This window comes from Phyllostomus hastatus, unplaced genomic scaffold, assembly GCF_019186645.2.
Source record: "Phyllostomus hastatus isolate PE091 unplaced genomic scaffold, TTU_PhHast_1.1 phas_scaffold_93, whole genome shotgun sequence".
NCBI classification, from domain to species: domain Eukaryota; kingdom Metazoa; phylum Chordata; class Mammalia; order Chiroptera; family Phyllostomidae; genus Phyllostomus; species Phyllostomus hastatus.
In genome coordinates this window covers 31,746,882-31,772,942 of record NW_025334042.1, presented here as the reverse complement: position 1 = coordinate 31,772,942, position 26,061 = coordinate 31,746,882, and the positions used below count along the sequence as shown (strand labels likewise).

At 39.5% G+C, this 26,061-nt stretch overlaps 1 protein-coding gene across 4 annotated transcripts in view; it reads left to right on the top strand.

The window, feature by feature from the left end:
- BICD1 (BICD cargo adaptor 1) overlaps positions 1 to 26,061 on the top strand; it is a 174,662-nt gene that overhangs the window by 60,039 nt on the left and 88,562 nt on the right. For all 4 annotated transcript variants that reach the window (XM_045829546.1, XM_045829545.1, XM_045829549.1 and 1 more), the window contains exon 2: positions 19,855 to 20,067. In XM_045829546.1, coding sequence (XP_045685502.1) covers positions 19,855 to 20,067 — 213 coding nt within the window. The remainder of the gene's footprint in view (positions 1 to 19,854; positions 20,068 to 26,061) is intronic.

The window sequence follows — 26,061 nt, the reverse complement described above, 5'->3', positions numbered from 1 at the left end:
AAGTTTACTACACATACACAAAAGGTTTCTTGTATTGCACATTCATGGTTACTGGTAATGATGTTTTACACTAGGAAAGAAAAGAAATTGCTCTGTTTTTCATATTTTGACTGGAACAATGTAAAGATAGCATGCATTATTTTCCATTATTCTTTTTTTTAAATTGTATAGTTTTTTTTTCCTTAAAATGTGTATTTTTTCCCCCTCTAGCATACTAGATTTGGTTGGGGAGGAAGACTTTTTTTTTTTAAGTTTCTAGGTTATTTCAGCTGGTGTATAATTAAATGGACATGAAACAGATTAATAAGAGAAAATAACCAAATTCAACTCTAGTCATACACATGGAACCCCACATAACGAGAGAGTCGGAGACCCCACGCGCCTGAGAGGTTCAAAGACAAAACGGGGAAGCAGGGCAGGACGACAGGGAGGGCAGATGTTTGGTGGTGATTAGAGGTTCACCCTGCCCTACAGATGGGTCATAAAAAGTTATTTCTGGTGGCAACTCTCATTATTGACAAGGCCCCAATTTAAATTCTTTAAGGGAGAGATAAAAGTTTCTTTTGAGGCTGCAGGGTCTCAGATTGCCTTCAGCTCACAGTAATCCACATGTCAAACTGGCACCTATTGGAGAGACCTGTTCCAAATCCCTTCAATTTCTGTGTACACACTTCAGTCCCAGTGATTTTATTTCTTAAGGATAAATTCCATCTTTTAAAAAAATTGTAAAAATATTCATTTTATTTGGATAAAAAGGGCAGAAAAAAAGCTACACATTAATATTGAGTTTGAATCTGAACATTGTCTTTCTCAATATTAATGTGTAGCTTTTTCCTACCCTTTTTATCCCAATAAAATGATTTTTACAGTTTTTTATTAGAAAATAATAGAGTCTATCCTCTAGGAATAGAATCACTAAGACTGAAGTGTATGTACACAAGGATAATTTCATATTATTTGCAAAATGACAAGAACTAGAAAAATCCGTAGTCTATCAGTAGAGGAATCGTTGGATAAAATCCATGTCATGCATTCTCACTATGAAATTTATACAGGTAATAAAAATAATGAGAACTTTATCTATTAATCTGGAGGAATTTCAGGAACTTTTTTAGTGAAATAAGTTGCTGAGGAATGTACATACTATAATACAAATTTTATAAGACAGACGACAACAGGTGTGTATTCATTTACAATCTTATAGGCAAGGGACAGCATTCAGAACATGTCCACTGGATGCTAACTCTGGCTTCCTGGTTGGTGTGTTGGGAGTGGCTAATGAGAAGTGGAAGGAATTGAGTTTAAAAAAAAGGAAATGAGTAAAAATATATTACTTTGAAAAGAAATGATTGTTAAAAGTGTAAACATTGTTGTAAAATGTTCTGTGAAAGCTTTTAATAAAAACTTTTGGAAACAGTATAAATGATAGCTTAGTGAAAGTACTTACAGCTATTAAAAATAGTCATATACACGTGTTTAGATTGTGCATTGAATGAAAAGAAATGAAAATTCAGATTGCAAAAGAGTATGCATCTGATAACCCTGGCTACTTTGTTCAGATACGATTATGTGATGATGGGTAGTTTTTTGTTTCTTTCTTTAAACTCATAGAAAGTTATTTTTAGAAGTATGAATTACTTATGCACTTATAGTCCGTATTACCTACATTGTACTTTTCCTGGTATAGCCATAATTTCATGAGCTTTGGTTATGTCTTTAATTAGGTAGTAGGCTGAGTGAAAGTAAGGGTCACTTCTTAAAATACTGTGTCACCCTCAGAACTCAGAATAATTCTGATTCATAATACCAAGGGATCACCACTGAACACAACCCATGTGAGAGAAGCAGCTTTGCATTAAACAGGCGAGAGCACAAGGCTTTAAAGAGAGCAGGCCGGGGTCAAAGTTTCCCCATGTGGCTTCAGTGCTGGTGCCAGCGTGCCTGCTGGGACCTGAGCTGTAGCTTCTAGAAGGACAGAAAGGTGAGACAGGGTAGGACTCGAGTGAAAGAGGACTCGTCAGTCCGTTAAGATGGCAAACTAGTTCCTGATTTACTGAACAACATTTGGGATTGGGTGGGATTTGAATTCATATCGGAGCCCCTACCCTAGGATCTCCTGTCCAGTGGATGGACCATGCAAGCGAGAATCTCATGACTTAGCAACATTAAAAGTCAGGCAGGCAGGTGGCCTCAGAACTTGTTGGTTCTGAGTAGTCTCTAAATTTGTGTAAGCCCCGGTGACTGTCTGGGTAGGTACAGAAATGGCAGCTCTCCCCACGGCTGTCTGTGCCGCCACTGCTGCTGGCATCTGGGGTCAGTCAGTTTGGTGCCTTCCCCGCTGTGGTGATGGAGGCTCTGCATTACGGTTTCATTTAAGGGGTTCACACTTTGTGTGAGGGAGGATAGCTTTTTCTTAGTTAATAGAGTATTCCACTTTTAACAGAGAGTGGCCTCTTTTTCCACATCAGGTAGGGTTAGGTTTTGGAGCATGTAAACACATTAACCAAAAAGAACATGACGTATTTCATGTTTTTTTAAAAAGCCCACTGAAGTGGAAATACATCTTCAAGTGGACATTCCTTAAGAGGAGTTATTGCACATTGTGGAGGGACCCTGCTTTGCGTTTCTTTGTGTAAAGTGATCTGTTTGTGCCTCTGTGGGAAACAGCAGGCCACACCTCAAGTGATGAAGCAGTTCTGTGGAGAAGCCCGTTTACACCAGATTCCGGATGCAGTGCCCATCAGGTACCATTCCAAGAATGTACTCATATTTTAAATAAATGATAAAATCAATTTCTGGGTAAAGTATACATTACCAAGTAGAAGCTTTATATTATTGGTATATTTATCAATCCATATTAGCTAAGTTTGAACCTGACAAAAATATTGATCCATTCTTAAAAATAGATAAAACACTTTTTGAAGTCAGTTGTTTTTCTTCTTCTTTGTGCTAAGCCGGTGCTTAAAATCTGATGATGGGGCTGTGCAGGGAGGAAAAGTGTTCCTCCACCCCCTAGGGCTCCTGGCTGGGTCTGAAAAGTAAGTTAATAGCGGCGGGTCAGTGTAAGTTTTCCGTGACATGGGCGCCTTCATAAGGAAATGGAGACTTGAAGAAACTGTTAAACCTGAGTGTTTTTATGCCAGTTTTGGTGAAGAGTGGACAGTTGTGGAGAAGTGTGACAGGTTGAGGAGTATAAGTTAAGGGTAACAAACTGGGGGACACTTAGCAAGACTTATTCTTTCAGATTCTTACTGGCTTCCCTTTATCTTTGGAGATGAGGATGCTTCCTCCCTCCCCTACAGGGAGGACACAGTGCTTGTCTCCCGGGAGGGTTTTATGATGTGTTTCCAGAGAGGAGGTCTGGGAGGGAGAGTGGTCCGAGTGACCCTTCCTCTTGTTATTTCCTCAAACTCCTTCAGTTTAAAATACTCAGTATGCCGTGGTGTCATGTGCTGAGGTAGTGTCCTCTGAACCCCATCAGTAGACTGAGTAGTAAAGGAATCTAAATTTCTACTTTCTGTATTCCCACTGTGCTAATTTTACCAAAACTGTGGAAATAGGCAAGATATTTTCATAGCCGTACTACTTATTTTTAAAAATTGTGTATTAGGCTGGAGTAATTTAGTTCTTTATAGTGGGGTTAAAGAGGAGTTCAAGTGGAGGGTTTCCCGTGTACTAGGCAAATAAGCAAAGCCCTATTTATGCACTAAGCCCGAGCCCAGACTTGAAGGTCTCTCTCCTTAGGAAGTGGCAAGGGTAGTGAGGTCTAGATGTAGGCTTTGGGGCTTCTGAGCTCCTGGCTTTGACAGTCAGCTCTAGTGCTGTGCCCAAAGGAAGGACCCTGAGGATTTCAGCCTAGCCCTAGTCCTTGCGGTCACCCACCAAAACATGTTTTCTGGGTCTGCTTTTCCACCTTCCTCATGGGTCGATGTCTTCTGGAAGCGTCTCAGCTGCACTTAGTGTTGATTTAAAGGGGAACTCAAACGCCTTAAAATAGGAATCAGAATACATTCTACGTACCATTCTGGAGTTGGGCTTTTCTCTTGATGTTTCCTGTGGTCAGATTTTTTTATTTACTTGTTTTATCAGATTTCCTAATATACTTTCCCTTGGGGTCTCTTCATTCTCTTCTGCAAAGGATTTCCTAGGCAAGGTTAACTTCATCCTGCTGGAAAGACACGGTTCCCTTGAGACTAAAAGAGCAATGCACTGCTCTGGGCTCAGCAGGCTACATTTTCCTCCTAAGGTTCTCTCTCTTAGTCCCGGCTTGCTAATACAAAATTTTACGGAATCTTCCGTAAGTCATCTTTTGTAAATATTTTATTAATAATAAAAGTTAGCCTTTATTGGATGTTTATTTTGTAACATGTATTATCTCACTTAATTCTTGCCATAATGTTATTAATTAAGGAGCATTAGTTTCCTCAGGCCTGCCCCGCCAGTGACTCCTCATCTTTGTGTGTCCCAGCTTTTACCAGGTTGTTACTGTTGTCTCCTATCACGTTCTCTTGTACGCATGTATGCATGTATCTATATACATATACATTTAAAAATGTATTCTACTGTAGCTTTAGAGGAGTTTTAGGAATATTCTTGTCCTTTTAAGAGATACATAAAAAGTGAAAGTCTTGTTTATTTAAAAAAACTCCACATTTTACTAATTTGTAATATAGATTGCCATGCTGTAAAGTAATTCTGGCCATAGAATGAAAGCAAAGCAATTATTTTTAGATTTTTTTTCTAATTAACATTTGAAACCATTTAAAGTGACTATCAAGAGCCCTTTGTTTATGCATATAAATGCAATAAGACAGCTGGTTATCTTACGCACTTTTGGAAGGATTGTATTTTAGCACATTTTCAAATTCAGCTAAGATAATGATCCTATCAGAAAATACAATTTCTCACTGGGTTTTAGAAGATAGTTTAATTTTCTAAGCAACTTTTGCTTATAATTGGAATTTACTTTTTATGATTCTAACAGAGTAAAACACTGACCTATGTAATTTTAGTGTAATTAAGGTTTTCTCTTTACATCTGTATGTACCTCATCAATTCAGCAAAAGCAATACTAGAAGTCCCTGCACAGCAGATTGCTGGGGAGGAAGTAATTTGCTGATCTGTTCGCACTGTAAGACCCCAGTGTCTGGCAAATTGTGTTGGTAATTGCTCCAAGATGCATTCTGTTTACAAAGACTAGTGTCACAGCTGTTGTTAATTAGCTGCTACAAATGAAAAACTGCCAGTGTTTGCTTGTTAGATCCACTTAAATTTATTTCATTCCAAATAAATAATTTAAACAGTATCCATGTAGCACAGGAAACTGCTTATTATCAATCAAATTCTGAAAGGTGGTGGTAAATATCTGAATATCTCCTTTTGATTTTTATGGGAAGGAGAAAAACCTGGTTTCCTACGATACAGATGATTACATTCTGTCTTGTATAGTTTTCTAATTTTTTCTTACATGTAAATTTCTGTCTTGAGCAGGTGACTCATTTGCAAGGAAAAGGTGTTTTGCAGTCCCCGCTGTCTGACATTGTGCATAGGAAATATTTACTGACATGAGGATATATGTAGTATTTCTATTTATAGACATTTTAGAAATTGTTTTGAGAAAATGAAAGGGCTGGAAATGAAGGAGTTAGAAGTGTTGTTATAATTTATCATAAAGTTTGGTGAAGCTTTATTTGTCCAATGGGTTAAAAATGTGCTAATTTTCTTATTTCTTTGTTTCTGTATGGCTTGGTTTAAAATGGTAAAATTGGTGCTGATAGTCAGGACTGTTGAATAAAGTGACATTTTAGGTTACTATAAAGTGTTTCAATTGTCTATGGTAGTATCTATTGCTGTACCTTGCAAGGAGAAACATGGATTCATTGATCTCATGGAACATTGATTTCTTGGTACTCAATGGCCAAAATAGTCAGTAATGACTATAACTAAAGTGGTTTTTTTTTGAGAGATGATTGTTTGCCATCCTAGGTGAAGACCTAATGCCATGGAACCTTAGACAGTGGAAAGCATTTTGGCTGTGTGATGGATTATAAATCTTTCCACTTTCTCAGTCCCTTTCCTCAGTCCCCTTCAAAGTAGGCATCTTGGGACCTCACACAGTTCTCCCAGTAGCCTTCAGCTGCCCTGTCATATTTTCCTGAGTCTCATCAATGGTCTGAAATCTTTTCCCTTTCAAAGGTGATTTTAGTTTTGGAAAAAGCCAGGAGGTCACAGGGTGCCAAATCTGGGCTATAAAGGGGCTGAGTCACTTGGGTAATTTGATGTTTCATCAAAAAACTCTGCACAGGATGTGATGCATGAGTGGGCATGTTGTTGTAATGAAGCTGCCAATTACCAGTTGTCCATGGCTGTGGCCTTCTAAATCACCCGAAAAGTTTCTGCAGAGGAATATATCAGCTCAACACAAAATTTGATGTAGATTCTTTTCTCTACTCAGTCATTTTAAATACGATGGGCACATAGTACATGGGGCTCACTCATTGGTGTCTACAGCCCCCAGTGATTAGTACAGTGACGTCATCATTGTTCACACATGCACATTCCAGTCCAGTCTCCTTGACTGCCAGGTTATATTGATGTCACTCAAACCATTCTCGTTATATTGACAATAGCTGGACTTCTTCTGGACAGACCTCACACACACGTACATATACATGAGAGAGAGAGAGGGAAAGAGAGATGATTTCTAGAGCTAGGATTTAAAGCTAAATTTAATCAAAATCATAAGGACTTTTGGTTTCACTGTATAAATTAGACACTTTCTGGATGACTAATAGCCATAAAAACAAACAGCAGAAAGTAATTACATCTTTATAAAGTATTTCCTTGATGATGATTGTGACATTGGAGTACTTTACTTGGAATACTTTATTGGAGTCAGAGTTCTTTACTAGTTCAAGTTGACTTGAGGGTTCATGTTAATAACTTCTAAATATAAAGTGCAGAAAAACAAATGGGAGAATGGACATTTTTTGTCAAAGTGTAAGTAAGGTCTTTAATAATATAAAATAAATGTAAAATGAACAGGACTTCATATTCATTTCTGAATTTCTTCATTGTGAAGCATGTGAGATGTATGAATTGACAACTTTGCAAATGTTTCTTTCATTAAATTTCTGTATTACATTAGTGGAGCTGCTTCCAAGCCTGGGAATCATTTATAGGTGTTATACAAGATTATGTTTTGCTGTATTTAAAGGACTGTTTCAACACAGAAGGTGAGTCATGTAATCAAAAGAACATTGGATTCAGAGCAAAACATCTAGATTATGTTGTTCACTCTCTCACTAACTGGCTGTGTGAATTTAGTCAGGTTATTAAAACTCTCTGGGCTGCAGTTCCTTCTACAGTGAATGTATGAGCTGAGATGACTGGCCAACCTCTAAAATTCTATGCTTGAACATTCCTTTATTTCGGTCAGTTTTTTTTTCTCTTTAACCATTGTTTATTCACATGGGGAGTGGGAGATACCAGAACTGAGCCCACCAGTGTCAGCATGACTTAACTCTTTACCCCAGGGAATTCTTGTCCAGGAAGACCAGACAGTAAATTAATGAATAACTTCACTGTTTGCTTTAGGAAATTCTTTCAAATCAATTTATTAAGACAAACAGTTTTCTCATCTGGGCAAACAGCTCTCGTATGAGAACAATATGTTGCTCACCTGGGTAAACAGTTTGACAAGCGTATGGAAGAGTGACATCATGCATTGAGGTCTTGAAAATGAATGTGCTATAAATGCTATTTTGTTTTACTGTCTAAGTGGGAGAAAAATATCTTAGTATGTGAGTCTACATTAGATATTTTTCCTGACTAGCATGAGACTCTGCTTAGTTTGCATATGGGTGAGGTGCATTATAACAATATTGGTGAGTCACAGCCATCAGGTTAATTATAACAAAGTAGGTGAGCCAAACCAATTTTCAATGCCAAACAGTTTACAACTCTGTGTAAATGATCCTTTGTCTATGATACACATTCTGAGAAATCTAGTTTTCTAAAACATACATAGTCTTTTAAAAAATATTTTATAAGCCCTGGCTGGCATAGCTCAGTGGATTGAGCACGGGCTGGGAACCAAAGTGTCCCAGGTTCGATTCCCAGCCAGGGTACATGCCTGGGTTGCAGGCCATAACCCCCAGCAACCGCACATTGTCTCTCTCTCTCTCTCTCTCTCTCTCTCTCTCTCTCTCCCCCCCACCCTCTCTCTCCCTCCCTCCCTTCCCTCTCTAAAAATAAATAAATAAAATCTTTAAAAAAAATATTTTATTTATTCTTAGAGAGGAAGGGGGGAATAAAGAGAGAGAAATATCAATGTGTGAGAGAAACATCGATTGGTTGCCTTTTGCATGTGCCCTGACCAGGGACTGGCCTGCAACCCAGGCATGTGCCCTGACCAGGAATTGAACTGGTGACCTTTTACTTTGTGGAATGATGCCCAACCAACTGAGCTATACCGGTCAGGGCTAAAACATACATAGTCTTAAGGTTGCAGGCCAGAGCCTTTGTAGTTTGAAATCACGCATCACAGAGGTTCCCTGACATTACTTACCCAACATGTTAGAGCTACTGAGTAGTTTGACAAGAGACAGAACATGTGTACATTTAAACTTAAAGCAGAAACTTGTTCCTGTTGCTTAAGTGTTCTTTGTCTAGTGTGCTTTTAGGACCACCAAATGAAAGTACTTCTCAGCTCATCATAGTTTTGACCCTATACCCTAAGTAATGTGTGTCAAAGTTATTTTTTCTTGAAGTTTCACACTACCTTCATCATCCATGAGTTCTGTGTTCAATTTTAACTAAAGCCAAGTGAAAGTTATTTTCAAGTTTATAATTTTTATTTCCTCGAGAAGTGTGATAGGAAAAGTGTTGTCTGTAGGTTCAGTTTTACCTCAGGAATTCAGTCACAGACCGGAGAGGAGCTTGTGGAGGATATGGAGTTAGAACTTGGAGTTGGAGTTTGCCTTTAATGAGGAGTAACCCTGAGAGAGAGTCCAGTGACATTTATATTCTGTTGGTTTGCAATTGCTTTTTTGATGTGGGGACATCTGATGTAGACTGAAAAAGATATTTTGATTGTCAGTTAAAAAAATGACCAAATAATGTGTGAAGAAAACAACCTCGCCTTCTTAGCCTCACCCCACTGCTGACTAGCTTTTTGTGTTCTCTCATTTTTCCCTCTTCTTTTTCCACCTCCTCCCCACCCCTGCCCTATTGAAACGGGATGCAAAGGCAAGTCAGAATGGTGGTGAGGCGTACAATCAAACAGTAGGAGGTGGGTTGAGGGGTAAATAACATCTATCAGGCCAACCATGTCACATAAAACCAGACATCAGAAGTTTACCAGCCACACTTACTCATCTCAGGGAAAGCCATCAGTTATTCAAAGCAAAGCAAAGCATCCTTTTTTTCGTCTGATTTTACTTCTGTCTTTCATGTTTTCATTCCAAATTCCACTTCTCATTTCTTCCTTAAAGGCATTGACTGGGTAAGAGATAGGGGTGGTATGTTGGGGCCTGTGGGAAAAAAACTTATATTAATATTGGCTTGAGGAAAAGAATCGGCTTAAGGTGATCAAATTATTATAATCAGACCCAAAGGGGGAAGCCAAAACTCTTACTGTTTTTTTTTTTAACTGACAAAAGAATTTAAATACTTTACCAAGGACATTCCATATAGAGAGTTGAAGACAGCTTCTTTGACAGCCAATTAGTATGTGTAGCTTCAAAGGTAATGACTGTGTTCTCCAAAAGATAGGATTAACCTTCATGGTCATTTATTTCAAACTAGTTAGAAAACTTTAATGATGAAAAAGATACAGATCAGTCATGAGACAGAAAAGGTCCTTTACCCCAGTATGGGTTGAGATTTATAGTCTTGGTGTCTCCAAGTTCTGGGTGTTATGTCTAGCTTTCACCTGTATCATCTAGCTATAATTCTCTCATATAAATCTCCAAGTAACAACTATGCATCATATTTCTTTTTCCTTTATAATGATGATTTTGGAGAGAAGACCAAATACCCTTAAAATTCTCACAGACTTTTAAATAGATTTGAGGGTATGATTATAAGAGTAACATGTGTTAATAAATGCTTCAAAAATACTAGAAAAAAAATCATGGGGAGCCTGACCATCCTCCATGGTCAGGGTTAGGATGATGCATTATTTGGTAATAAAAAACAGCAATTGTGCACTTGGACAGTCTGGACACCCTGATTTATACCTGGGTGCTCCTGCTGCTCTGTTTCCCCACTCCCATATTCCTTTTGTTGATGGTTGAGAGGCCCTTCTATGCTTACTTACTTGTTTCACACTTTGCCTTTAGTTCTGTGCACTACACCAAGATCTGCTTTTCTTAAAATGGTCACACGCTCTCACGGCTTCTGATGATCCGTCAGTAAGAACCGTTGACCTCCTTCCTCCTCTCTCTAAGGCCTCTGCCATACCTGTCGCCTTCAACGGGAAGCTCCTTCTACCTCCTTCTTGCCACTTCAGTATCAGTTGTTGGTTTTCTTTAAGACCAGCATCACAAAGGAGTCTTGAGGTTTGTGCCCTGGTTTCATCACTTACTGGACCTGTGATTCTAGACAAGGTTCTTCACTTTAATTTCTGTTGATCTTCTTTCCCTCTGGCAACTCAGGCTGAGCTATTGATGATTGCATCTACTGTTCATTTCCACCTTGATTGATATTCCTATTTTTTCCTGTTAATACTGATAGGCTGCGATCTCTGTGAAAGGTCAACACAGTAGAGATGAGTTGCAGAGAAGAATAAATGCAAGGCAGAGGGGAAGTAATTGTGAATTAGAACAAAATTCATTAAGAATTAGGTCTGGGGAGGGGGTGGGGGGTGCAAAAAAATTCTTGTGAATTTCTGGCAAGAAAGTATTGAGGATAGTTAAGAGTTAAAAAATTATATAAAACTCTACATCGTTTAGGGTTCGGATTCAGTCATGTTTTACAAAAAACTCCAATAGAGCTGGCTTAAACATAAAAGAAGTCCAGAGGTAAGTAGTCAGGGCTGGTATGGAAGTTCATGATCACGAAGGACCGGGGCTCCTTCTCACAGTCTTCTCTGCCGTCTCTCGTGCTGGCTTACGTGCCAGAACTCCCCTCATGGCCACAAGATACTCCTAGTGTTCCAGTCATCTCATCCAAGTTCCGAGGGGGAAGAAAATGGGATGTCAAAAGTGCCTGTCTCTAAACTGACTTGGCCTCCTTTGAAAGAGCTTCCCTGGCTTCCATCTGCTGAACTTCTGTTTATAATTCCTTGAACTCCCCTAGGAGCCGAGGAGTTTAGGAAAAGTAGTCTTTAAGCTTGGGGACACTGTCATCCCAAATGACATCAACATTTCTTAATAAGGACGAGCGAGGAGTTGATGATTGTGTAGACAGCTCGCAGTCCCTTCCACAACAGCAACCTGGGGCGGGGCTCACTACATGATGGTTCCGCTCTAGCGCAGCTTGAACAAGCTCATACCCTTTTCTACTTCAACTACTTCTGTATCACCTGACTTCCTAAAAGGTCACAGCAGAAGTTTCATATGATCTTATTATTGCTTCTCATGAGGTTTCTCATTTCTGATTTCCTGCTGCAGTTCTGCTTCTGCAATATACAGTGTGGAATAGTTGATGCGTGGGCTCTGGGGTTGGAATCCCAGCTGTGCCACATCCCAGCTGGTGACTCTGGCAGGTTACTGAAACTTACATGCAAAATAGGGAATAATGTTATTTGTTATTATAGATAGTATTTTTAGGCTGTGGTGATTTTTAAAAACTCAAGTGAACGATCACATTACTTCACGTGAGGACAGGAGAACATACTCAAAACGTAATAGTTCAGTCCTGGCTGGTGTGGTTTCGTTGGTTGGAGCGTCATCCTGTGCATCCAAACGTTGCAGGTTTGATCCCCAGTCAGGACATGTATGGGAGACAACCAATTAATGTTTCTCTTTCTCTAAAATCAACAAACATTTTTAAAAATTAAAAAAAAACCCAGTTCATTCACTTTCTTAACCAACAAGAATGTATGGTAAGTGCATATACAGAGCAAAGGAAACTATATGTCCAAGAAACATTTTTTTCTTACTTGGTTAATAATAAAAGTCACTTGAGCTATTCTCTTACATCCTAGTCACAAATGAGTTTTAAGAAAATCAGGCCATGTCGATAACTCCATGTCAGTACTGCTTTTTTGTTAATAACTGAAAGATCAGGAACATTCTTCTGTTACTTTTTTTTTTAGGTTTCAAATAAGCCTAGTGTGTTTATTTTCTGGGAATAGAGTGAAACAATCTTTTTCCTGAATGAAAACCTCCTTTCTACGGTTCTTTCTTCTGAAACAAGGCTTTCCTTTTCCGAGCCCTGAACTAGAATAATTTCCTTTGGGGGACCCCGCTCATCCAGGGGGATTGGAATGAGGTTATTCTGCCTGAGCTGGTTTCAGTTCATTTTCTTAAGCTGAATTGAATGAATGGCTTCACAATTTGTTCTTTAAAGGGATAGACTTATTTTTATACAAACCTGCATATAAATAAAACCAACTGATTTCTTCATGCAATGTGATGAGGCCTTTACATTCCAATGATTTGGTACCTAAATATGTAGGCATTCAATAAATGTTTGTTGAAGAGAAGTTAGCAAAAAAGATTTTTTTTTAAACTAGGGATTGGTTTGAATTGGGAAAAAGAATGCGAAATTTATTTTTTTTATACTTGGAAACCCAGAATATGATGACTTAAGTTAATTTTCTTTTACCTGAACTGTAATGATAAAGATACTCATTGGACAAGACCCAGAAAAAATATTTTACCTATATTTTATACATGTTTTGTTCAAAAAACAGAATCTATAAAAAAGCTGAAGAATTTCTTTCTGGTTATAATACTCACAACGTGCATTTTCATTTTGTTTCTGGACAGATCTTTTGAGATTGCTTGCTGAACACACATTTTTTCCTTATATTGATTCTTTTTTAAAAAAGATTATATTTATTTTTAGAGGGAGGGGAAGGAGAAAGAGAGGGAGAGAAACATGAATGTAAGAGAGAAACATCAATTGGTTGCCTCTTGTATACGTACCCACCAGGGACCGAACCCATAGCCCAGGCATGTGCCCTGACTGGGAATCAAACCATGACCCTTTGCTTTGGAGGACGATGCCCAACCAACTGAACCATGCCAGCCAGGGCTCCTTATGCTGATTCTTAAGTTCTCTGTAATTTGCTTGGCAGCTGTCATAAGAGACCAGCTTTTAATCCAGCCAAAAAAGGAGGCTGAAAGTGAACCATCACAAATAAGATTGACCATATACAACACTTAGGGGACTGTGGTTGTCTTAACACTTTTTTTCTTTTTATTGAATTTATTGGTGTGACACTGGTTAACAAAATGATGCAGGTTTCTACAAACACATCATCTGTACACTGTATTGTGTGTTTACCACCCCTAGTCAAGTCTCCGTCATCACCCTTTATCCCCCCTTTACTTTCTGTCACCACCCTCTACCCTCTTCCACCCCACAATTACCACACCGTTGTCCATGAGTTTTTCTTTTTTTTCTTTTTTACTCAATCCCTCAAACCCCCACCAAGCCCCACCCCCCACAGCTGTCAGCCTGCTCTCTGGGAGTCTGTCACTATTTTGCTTAATAGTTTATTTTGTTCCTTAGATTCCACATACGAGTGAGATCATGTGGTATTTATCTTTCTCTAATGGTTTATTTCACTTAGCATAATGCTCTCTAGGTCCCTTCATGCTGTTGCAAAGAGTAAGATTTCCTCCTTTTTATGGCTGAGTAGTATTCCACGGTGTAAGTGTGCCAGTCCTTTACTTTCTACACGTGAGATCATGCCTACATATTCCCTGGGGCACTCAGATCTTAAAGTGCTAGAGTAGAGACTTGAAAGAACTGCCACGGATAGTCTTTAAGAGACACCATGGCTATGCTGTAATCCTTGCTTAGCAACACTTAAATTGAGGCTTGCTCCTCTGGGGGAAAGTCAAGTTCCAGCCCACTCCCTCCTTTGTTCAGTATGGGATCGGAGGTATGTATCTCTGTGACTGTCCTCTCTGACGGAAACTCCCTCTCTGAGCACCTGTCTTACTCTCTATTCCTGCACTATGCAAAATGCTAGCCGCTAGCCACATGGGACAATTAAAATTAATTACATGAAATTAAAAATTCAGGTTTTTGGTCACACTAGTCACATTTCCAGAGCTCAGTAGCCACTTGTGGCTGGTGTCACCATATTGGACAACACAGACACATCACAGAAAGTTTCATTGGCAGTGCTACTCTATGCTCTTATCCTGGCTTTCATTTTCTTTGTAGAACTTTTCCAACACTTTGCCACTTACTGATTTTTTTATATTCCACCAGAATACTCCCAACAGCAGAGATTTTCTTCTAGAGCATTGTGGAATCCTAAGTGTCTAATGCAGTACCCGTTAGAGTTCTCCGTAAAATACTTGTTGAATGAATGAACAAATGAAGGAATGAATTTTAGTATTTCAAATAAAAAATATTTGTGTAATGTCTTTGTGTGACCTAGTACACAGTTCTGCCACAGTTTTTAAGATGAAAGAATGAAAGTTCTATAACCAAGAACACATATTTTAAAGATAATGATATTATTAAATATACTAGCTAAACTTTTCTTTTTTTATCTTTCATATTATGAAGGATAATAAGTATGAAAATTTTGCTTAACAGTTAATGTATTGTCCTGAACATGAAGGTAAAAACTAATCAGTTTGCTTTGGATTAAGAAGTCGTGTGAGTGGAGTGAGAAAACCAGGGTACTTGTTACATAACTCATTGGGCTTATCCTCCACATGATTTACAGCAACTGTGATGCATTGCAGTGGAATATATTAAAGGCAATATTGTATATTTTAGCTGCATACATGATGAGAAATCATAATACATTTTAAAATTGTACAGAAATATTAGTTTACCTCAATTAATTTTAAATAAAAATTACCATGAAATGATCAGTGTCTGAAAGGAATTTGCTGTCTGGACAACACATAACCAGAAGCACGACTACCCTAGGTTTGCCTATATATAGACATCGAAGCTAGTCTTGTGATTCCTGCCAAGGATGCAGCCTTGAAAAGGATCGTTTCTTTTCTCTTGGGCCCAGCATTGTCAGGATGCACTTGGAATGGTGACGGAGGGGGAGGCGCTGGCAAAGCCAGGCGGGCCTGGCAAATCAGTTTTCAGGATTAACCAAGTGGTAGATGTCAGTTGGCCGCCCCGCCCCCTTTTAGTTACTGACAATTAGGAATCAGGTAAAGTAGGGGTTTTTTTTCCTTCACCCTCTCTTTAAAGTGAGGGTAATTTCTGACTAGTGTTAATTCTCAGTGGATTTGGATATGCTGACCACTGGGCATCTATCTGTATGTAGCCTGTGCAGAATTGGTGTTATTTTTCTATTTTAATTAAAAATAGCCTCAGATAACCCTGCATCCTTTCATTGGTTTTAAAATCAGGTCCAGTGAAAGACCAAGTTCTTTATAAAAATAATGACTGCTTTTGGAAACCCATATGTTCAGCTAAAGTTTCTAAGATGCAATAAATATGAATTAAGGATTCATTAAAATTTTTATATTTGAAATTTCCATTTTTGACACCTTTTTGAAAACCCATTTTATGTATATATCTGAAGTTTTAAAATTTCCTCTGGTGCTGGATCCAGAGTGCAATTTTAAAAACTTTACATCAAGGTGGATGGAGATATTCACTTGCTGTTAACACTGTAGGGGTTGTTTTTGCTGCCAGGAGACCGTGGCCTGTGTGCTGAGAATCACATGGGAGCCAGACACTGCCTGTGTCTATTGATTTTCCTCAGGCAGGGTAAGGAAAATGGCCCCGTGGAATTCTCTGTTACACAGAAGTGGGAAAGTAGTTGTGAAAAAGAAGCTAGCTGAGGTGCTTGACACACAGTTCATGCTCGTTTTAAATTGTACTAATACTTGGCTATAGAATCAGGGTTCCTTTGCCCTGGTGAGCTGAAGACTTCACCATGTCCTGTGGGGAGCCGTGCTTCCAGACCCTTCCCCTCCACAGGCTTTTTAATGGGTAGTGAATCCAGAATCGACCTCACAGAATCTGACCATTGCTGAGGGAAAAGCAAAGTAAACATCGCTATCTAAAATAATTTTTCATCTATTCATGAGTCAGTGTGCTTTTTACCACATGTGGAAATGTGGCTACTCAAGTAAGAATTTCTTCCTGTCCAAACACCAGGAGTATTGCACTCGGTACAGGTGAACATCGACACCTGGAAGACTTCTGTCCTAGTCGGTGCTTAGGAACCATCTTTTGTCTTTGGTCCAGGTCAGGAGTCTAAGAAAGTTCATTGAGACCTGGGTTTCCATGTCAGTATTTTATAAAATTTCTGTTTCTATGAGTTTAATTTGGAGAACAGTATCAGGTTGTTTTTAAAATTGCTAAATCAAACTGTCTGCTCCTACTGTTTATGATGTCCATTATAATGATTAACATATGCCTTTTCTGCCTTTAGGTTTGTAACAAATGTGAAACTGAGTTTCACAGGTTAATTCCAGCTTTATTTCTTTGCGGACTCTACATAGCCCAGAAGCATCATTTTATGACATTTTAATTTTCAAAATATTAATAGCATGAATTACATCATAAGCCATAGCACTTCTAACTGAATATAGTATCCCTTTGGTGTTGAAGCACATACACTTCCTATAACCCTAAGTTTCAAATTGTATTAACAATGTAAGTTACATCTAGAGCCATAGTACTTGTAACTGAATATAGAATCCCTTTGGCACTAAAGCACATGCATGCTTCTTTCCTTATTTATTTAAGACAAAAAGACAATAATATGTTTTTTACTGATAGAGATACTTTAAAGTTTTTTATTGAATTTATTGGGGTGCCATTGGTTAATAAAACCATGCAGGTTTCAAGAGTACAACTATAACGCATCATCTGCACACTGCATCGTGCACTCACCACCCAAAGTCAAGTGTCTTTCTGAGCACGTGTATGATTTTAATCCTGTGTGCCAGTATTTCATCTGATCTATCAACTCCTGTAGGGCAGAAACTACACTTATCTTGAAATAATTCAAGACACAGAAAAACATTGCAAAACTACTACACTGAATTCCACGTACCCTTCACACGGCTTCCCCAAATGTTAACATCTTACATAATCATAGTGTAATTATGGAAACCAGAATTGACACTGATACAGTAATATTAACCAATATAACATATCTATTCTAATTTTGCCAGCTGTCTTACTAATGTCTTTGTGTAGGTCCAGGATCCTACAGTGTACTTAATTGTGTCTCCTTAGTTGCACCTCATCTGGAGGAGTTTTCTCTATTTTTCTTGCTTTAATCTTTTTGAAGAGCCCTGGCCAATAATTTTATAGAATGTGTCCCATGCTGGGTTTATTTAATTTTTTTCATGCTAAGAATTTGCTTATGCATTTTTGGCAAAAATACTACAGAAGTGAGGCTGTGTTCCTTTTGGTGTTATTGTATCAAGTGTATGTAATGTCGACATGTCTCGTTGCTGATCTAACTTTTGATCTCTTAGTTAAGGTCTATCAAGTCCCTCTGTTGCAAAGTTACTGTTTTTCCCATTGGAATTAGTAAATATCTTGAGTGGACATTTCTGAAGACTATGCAGATAACCTGTTTTTCATTATACTTTTTGCCTATTAATTTTATATTCCACTCATAATTCTTTTTTTTAAAGATTTTATTTACTTTCAGAGAGAGGAGAAGGGAGGGAGAAAGAGGGGGAGAAACATCCATGTGTGAGAGAAACATCGATTGGTTGCCTCTCTCACAACCTCAACCAGGGACCTGGCCCACGACCCAGGCGTGTGCCCTGAGTGGCAATCAAACCAGCAGCCTTTTGGTTCACAGGCTGGCTCTCAATCCACTGAGCCACACGAGCTAGGGCTCCCCTGATAATTCTTACCTGCAACAGTTATTACTTGGTGTTTGCCAGATGCTGATGTATTTTATTTCCATCATTTCTTCTACATTTATTAATTAGAATTCTATAAGAGCTATTTCTTCTTCCCTCATTTATTCAGTTGGTATATCAATGTGGACTCAGGGATAGGATTATTTATTCTGTTGCCTAAATTATCCCAGATCTGGCCCCTGGGAGCCCCTTCAGGTAGGTTCTTGGGTCCCTTGACATATTCCCATCAGTTTGTCATTTATTGATTTTAACAGAAAGAGAAACATGATTTTTGTTGTCCCACGTATTTACGCATTCATTGGCTGATTCTTGTATGTGCCCTGACCAGGGACCAAACCCACCAACTGTGGTGCATTGGGACGACACTCTAACCAATGGAGCTCCCTGGCCAGGGCATCCCCATCATTTTTAAGAAGTAGTTTATCACCTCTTCTTTGGCACAATAAGATGTGCCAAGTTCTTTTTGTTCTAGCCCCAAAGTTGGTCATTTCTTGAAAGACCTCCAGTTTTTTAAATTGGAAATTGATATTTAGAGACAAAATTTGGGTGCAAGGTATGCTCATTGCTACTGGCATAGCATTGTTTCTATGCCCTGTCAGCTGACAGAGTAAGGAAATGTGCACGTACACACATACAAACCCCTTTCTTCCTCTATATCTCTTTTTCTGTATGAATATCTACCTAGTAAAGAGTATAAGTTCATCCTGATATTTCTCATTACAAGCCAATACCACTCATTTCTTTCTAGACATCTTCCCTTCCTTTTTTTGTAACTCCTTTCCCCAACAGTGAGAAACGGGCTTTCTCTTACCTGTATTGTGTTTACTCATTTGCCCAACTGTAGTTCACACGTAAATAAGTTTCAGAGTTGTGACTCCATGATCCCTGTGAGAAGCAAATTTACTAACTAGACAGTAGTGTTTGGGTACAGTTTTGTTGTCTTTAGCTTTATGGTATATAACAAAAATACTGATTTCCAAAATTATTCAGGGTAGACCTTTGCTTCTCTGTCCCTTTCAGTGTAGTTATGTTGTTTGTTTGCAGTACGGCCACGTGCATTCGTTGTTTGGGTTCCATTTGGGCTCTCCCGACACAGAGAGGGTGGTTTCAACCAGTTATTCGGGAGGAAATGGGCAACGTCACTGTGGTTCTGAGTCAGAACTGTGTGAAGAGGTGTCTCAGAAAAGCGCGCCCCTCGTCCTTGGTGTCACATGTCACTGCCCCATTGTTTCTGCCGACTCCCCTCACCTCCTGAAGTTAACCAATTTCATTAGTTTCTGGCTTATTCTGTATCCCTACAGTGACTACATTTTGATTTTTTTTTTTTTGTGGTACTGTGCCATTTGAATGCTGTTCAGTGACTTTGTCTCTCAAGGGTACTGTTTATGATTGGTGTATCCTTACTGTTGATGTATTAGAAAGCTAATAAAACTATTATTTTCTTTCTTGAAAAATATTTTGGGGATTTTTCTAGACTGAAAATGAGAATGTGAATTTTGATATGGCCATTAGCACTAAACTGTCAAAAAAAAAAGGGTTTGTAACAAATGTGAAAGGGTTTGTAACAAAGCAAGCAGCAATGTTTTTCAGCTTTTCTTTAACCCCTTATGTATATATTTTAGCAAGATGTTTAAACAATTTATTTCTTAATACTAATTGAATTTGAGTTATTTTAAGTATCAATGAGCTCTGCTAGACTGTTATGTAAAATGTGTAGTTTTTGCTTCTGGAGGCCTTGCATAATAGCTCTTCTCACAAGCAAAGCAAAGCGAAACGTTTCCCCAAGCCTGTTTAATAGCACTCTTCTGGTGCATTTCATTGTGCGCTCTTTGTCTTTTCAAATACCCGGCAGGCTTTTGGCCAGTCCTTCTCCATCCACCGGAAAGTTGCTGAGGATGGAGAGACCAGGGAGGAGACGCTTCTTCAGGAGTCCGCCTCGAAGGAAGCTTACTATCTGGGCAAGATCTTGGAGATGCAGAACGAACTGAAGCAGAGCCGGGCTGTGGTCACTAACGTGCAGGCAGAGAATGAGAGGCTCACCGCCGTGGTGCAGGACCTGAAAGAGGTAAACACATGCCCTGAGAGAGATTTGTGGGAGAGAGAAACAAGTTCAAGTTCTGTAATAAAACCTGTCTCCTTAATCAGAGGAGCTATATTAAGCAAGAAGCGCGTAATACTGACGCTAGCATTTTTTCGGCTTTTTTTTTTTTAGTGAAATGACAGCTTGTTCTGAGATGAACTTTTCTCCTTGTTTATTGAGAATTGGAACCTTTATTTATTGAGTATTTGAGATTGGGGCTTGCTGTCTTTGCAAAGGGGTTTTAAAAATACAGTGACTGCAGCACTTCTTCCGTCTTCCCCTGTTTGAGTACATTGTGGAGAAGAAGGGCGGGCCAGGATGCTGTGGGTCCACACTGATCCACAGTGACAGTGGTGTTTGCTCACAACTCCTGATACTGGGGTGGGAGGCCTTGGGAGAGTGTTCTGAGGGGTCACAGAGTCTGGCATTGCAGAACCATAAACTGTTTTTCTGGTTGTAGACAAAGCAGCCAGCCAGTTACACCCTGTGTGAGTTAGAGGTGGGAGCTCTCCTTCCCCAATCCCCGGGCCTCCACGGGACGCCCTGCGTCTCTCCAGCCTCCCCACGGCTGCAGCATGTGCCAGGTCATTTTCAAACAGTCTGCCAGTGAAGGTGAGCACAGGGAGAGCCAAAAGCAGCTTTATCCACCAAACCTGTTTAAGAGCATTTTTGGGAACTTTATAATAAATCATTCACTCCAGTTTTTTGATATGAAAGCTGCAGAAGAGGTGCTGATGTCATCTCACTCCTACGCCAGTGCAGCGGGAGTGACCAACAGGTCCCAGGTCTACGACTAAGTGGGCTGCGTGGTCGAACGTTTTAGTCATAGAAAAAGGTGGGGTGAAAAATTGCTCCATAGTGTGACATATAACAGAAGGAACCCACTGATACATTTCTTAAAATCAGTGACACATTGCAAATAGGGCTTCATTATTCTGAGATATAAGTTGTCCAAAATTTATTGAAGTTTAATCAATAATCCACATTTACACATTCCATATTACAGTGAACTAAATGAATATCTACAGTAAGGTTTGTGCTTTACCTAGTTCACTGTCGTGGACATGCCCAAATATAGTAGTATGGCTTGCGGAGACCAACTAAGAAGAAAGGAGCCAACTAAGTAGAAGTTAATGTATTCTTAGTACTAAGTAATCTGAAGAACGTGAGACAGCTTTTAGGATGTCCTGCCTCTCTTCCCTCCACTGCAAACGATTGCTAAAAATCAAGCTGCTCTCTGGCTTTTTAACTGATGCATCGGTATGTCCTGGGCTTAGACCATCCCTTCCTTACCCTTTGTAAGTACCAGACTCTCTTCCTCCTAAGAAATTGTCATTCACCTTTTCAATCCCAGGCTTTGCTGTGACACAAGCATCTACTGCAGAAGTGGGTCCAAGGTCATGCGGTGACATAGACTACCACCCTTGCTTAAACTAGATAGCAAACAGCCTCAGGGGGCAACCTCAGCGGCCGTGAGCAGCAGGTTCATGTGGCAAGTAGGCAGACAGGATGTGACCTGGGCAATGTGAGGACCCAGTGCATGAACGTGCAGGTGATTTGTGGAGAACTGTGACCAGTGAGTCCAGATCCTCAGGCTGCACATCTCCGTGGTCACAGCAGCTGCAGCTGAGGAACCGCGAAGGCTGAGGAAGGGGCAGAGAATCCAGAGGTGTTTTTCTGTCGAGGTGAGACAGTGGTGATTGACAGAGCACCCTCTGTTAGGCACCCCATGCTTGAGCACAGCTTCCAATGAGTAGATCTGTAATAAGCAGCAGGAGTTGGTAATTAAGAATGAGGATGCAAGTTAGGAATGAAGTGAAGCAGTAAAGAAGGAAAAATTGGAGGAGCCCTTCATTCAGATAAGTTCTGAAATTTTAGTGAGCTTTGGAATCAGAGAACTCATCAAAACTGGAGTCCTGGGCCCTAGCCCCAGAGCTTCTAAGTCAGTGGTTCTCAGGGGGACTCACAGATTTTTATTGTTAACAAGTTCACAGTACCTGATGCTGTGGCTGCTGCTCTGGAGACCACACCTCAAGAACCACTAATTTAGACTTTTGGGCCGACCTTAAGCTGGGGAGGGCAGTGTTATAGGCTCACAATTTAGGGACTTGCTATAAGCACCATGATCTCCTGACTGAATCTCTTTGTTAGAGCCCTTCAATATTTATGCATTTTCAATAGTTGATTTGCAGGAAGAGAATAACTTGTTGCATCCAAATGGATGTATTTTTAAATCTAAAATAGCTCCAGGATATTTGGCTGATGAAAGTCTTCATTCAGGTTTGTCAGGTAGTGAAAAGGAAAAAAAAGAGCAGGTTGTCTGTTTCGTGGTCTTCCAAGCGGGCCTGCAATGTATTTCTAGATACCGTCTCTGACGGGCTGAAAGCTAGTGGTTTTTGTTTCTGTTTTGGTTGTTAAAAAGCTCCAGGACTATGTTTAACTGTAAAAACTAACCTAGGTTTTTCAAATAAATGTTATTTTCAAACATTTTCATCAGTCTTATGGTATATATATCTTTTCAAAAAAAGATTTTATTTATTTTTAGAGAGAGGAGAAGGGAGGGAGAAAAGGAGAGATAAAAATATCGATGTGCAAGAGAAACACCAATCCATTGCCTCTCACATGCCCCCAACTGGGGACCCAGGCCACAACCCAGGCATGTGCTCTAACATGAACCAGGTCACTGAATCATGAACCAGCGACCTTCCAGTTCGCAGGCCAGCACTCAACCCACTGAACCACACCAGCCAGGGCTTCTGGTATAACTATCTTTAATGGCAAACCACACCAGCCAGGGCTTCTGGTATAATTATCTTTAATGGCAAACTGCTTTAAATAATTTTTAAAGTACAGGGAGTATTAAAAAAATAACCCAAATCAAAGAACCAAACTAGGAGTGAATCCTCCAGAGCCAGAAATAGAGGGGGGAAGTCCCTGGGTTGCCTTGAGGTGCATCATTGTGCCGAGAGCTTAAAGAGAACAGATAGATCACTGTCGTGCCTAGGCAGATAATTAGTAAACAAGCTCAAATTTGGGTTTTCTGTCTCAAACTATAGGTCTTAACATACTCAAAGAGAGCCTACGTAGAGGCTCTCATTATTTGGAGAATATTTATTGAACTCTTACTGGATCTAAATTAAACTAAAATCAACATTGATGAAATCACAAAACAGCATAGTAAAACTTCTAATACTACTGAATACTCTCGATTGTTAAATAAGGTAGAATTTACTGCAGTATTTACAGAGCATCAATTATGCCAGCGTTCCTAACCAGAATTGCTGTTTGTATGAAAATGAGATGTCCCAGAAGACAGGCTGCTGTGGGTGGAATGCAGAAGACTAGAGTTGTAAAGTGGAAATCTTGACCGTAGGAGAGATTAAACCTGTACTTAGAAGTGCAGATAACTGAACGTTTGACTGCCAGCAGTGTGCCAGGCACTGTTCTAAATTCTTTTATTTATTTATTTATTTTTAGAGAGGGAAGGGAGGGAGATAGAGAGAGAAACATCAATGTGCAATTGCTGGGGGTTATGGCCTGCAACCCAGGCGTGTACCCTGGTTGGGAATTGAACCTGCGACACTTTGGTTCGCAGCCCGCGCTCAATCCACTGAGCTACACCAGCCAGGTGCACTGTTCCAAATTCTTTACATGAATTAACTTTCTGAGTCCTTTTAACAACCCTGTTGAGGTAGGTCCTATTATTATACCATCTCATTTTACTGATGGGGCACGTGACTGATGGAGAGGTCCAAACTTGCCCAACGTGCATGAGTAATATGACCATCCAGGACCTGAACTCAGAAAACCTGCCTGTGATCGAGACACTCCGAGCCACATCACTGTGGTTGCCAAGAACACGCTCCCCTCTTCTGAATCTTGCCTCAAGCTAATGAAATTTCTGGCACAGTATATGAAGCTTTAGTACAATGGATAAATTTGTAACTTGTTAGTAATACTTTTATTATGATGTGGCCATTTTAAGAGCTGCTTAATCTGTGTGATTTTTATTATAGTTGAAGCTCCATTTTTCCCATATGGAAATTTACAACCAAATTTCATAAAATACCAGTGGCTCAATTTCCAGAAATCTATTATTATGTCAACATTAGGAATATATCTGTTACACCTTAAGGAATCCACATCTATAAACTTTTAGAGTTAGAATGTACCTTAGTGATTATTTGGTTAAGATTAATAATTTTTTCTCCCACAGTCCTGAATGGTCATCTGCCCTTTCCCCAGACACTCCCAGCACAATGGAGAAGATGAACTGAGAGTCCTTTAAAAGAAGGACTTGTTCCGCCTGTCATTTATCTTTGTGTCCCCAGCATCGGGCACATTGCCTGGTCAAAAGCCGACCTTAAAAAGTAACGTTTGTTGAGTTGAATTGAACTGGAAAAAAAACATGCTTTAGTAGCTAGCTACCGCTGGGTTTGAGTTTCAGCTGTACCACTTACCAACTGTGATATTGACAATTTGCTTTTGTTTTCTAAGCTTCATTTTCCTTCTAACATGGAGATGTCCTGTGTCCTGTGTCCTGTGTCGAATGTCTGGGACAATGGAGATGTTAAATCACTATAATTTCCCGCCTCCAGCTCCCTTCCAAGGCTGCCCTCCTGTTGCTTGGCAGCTCTGATTGTTAAACTGCTTGTTTTTGTTCAGTGAAAGGTCAGCTCTGTGATTTTTACTACCTGGTTGTATTTCTAGCATCTGAATCTACAGAGCATACATTTAAAATTTTTTTTAAATTATTTTATTTTATTGATTATGCAATTACAGTTGTCCCATTTCCCGCCTTCATTCCTCTCCACCCTGCACACCCCATCCCACCCACATTCCTCCCCTTTAGTTCATGTCCATGTGTCATAAGTTCTTTAGCTTCTACATTTCCCATACTATTCTTGCCCTCCCCCTGTCTATTTTCTACCTACCATTTATGCTACTTATCTCTGTACCTTTTCCCCCTCTCTCCTCCTCCCACTCCCCTGTTGCTAACCCTCCATGTGATCTCCATCTTTGGTTCTGTTGCTGTCCTAGTTGTTTGCTTAGTTTGTTTTGTTTTAGGTGTGGTTGTGAATAATTGTGAGTTTTCTGCCATTTTACTATACATGTTTTTTATCTTGTTTTTCTTAGATAAATCTCTTTAACATTTCATATAACAAGGGCTTGGTGATAATGAACTCCTTTAACTTGACCTTATCTGAGAAGCACTTTATCTGCCCTTCCATTCTAAATGAAAGCTTTACTGGATAGGGCAATCTTGGATGTAGGTCTTTGCCTTTCATGACTTGGAATACTTCTTTTCAGCTCCTTCTTGCCTGTAAGGTCTTTTTTCAGAAATCAGCTGATAGTCTGATGGGAACTCCTTTGTAGGTGACTATCTCCTTATCTCTTGCTGCTTCTAGGATTCTCTCCTTCATTTTTACCTTGGCTAATGTAATTATGATGTGCCTTGGTGTGTTCCTCCTTGGGTCCAAGTTCTTTGGGACTCTCTGAGCTTCCTGGATTTCCTGGAAGTCTATTTCCTTTGCCAGATAACTTTCCCACTTGTTGCTCTTCCTCTTCCCCTTCTGGTACCCCTGTAATTTGGATGTTGGAACGTTTGAAGATGTCCTGGAAGTTCCTAAGCCTCTCCTCATTTTTTTGAATTCTTGTTTCTTCATTCTTTTCTGTTTGGTTGTTTCTTTCTTCCTTCTGGTCCACTCCATTGATTTGAGTCCCAGTTTCCTTCCCATCACTATTGGTTCCCTGTGCATTTTCCTTCATTTCACTTAGCGTAGCCTTCATTTTTTTCATCTAATTTGCGACCAGATTCAACCAATTCTGTGAGCACCCGGATCACCAGTGCTTTGAACTGTGCATCTGATAGGTTGGCTATCTCTTGGCCGCTTAAAAGTATTTGCTCTGTGGCTTTGATCTGTTCTTCCATTTGGACCAATTTGTTTTTGTCTTGTCAAGCCTGTTACGTATGAGGGG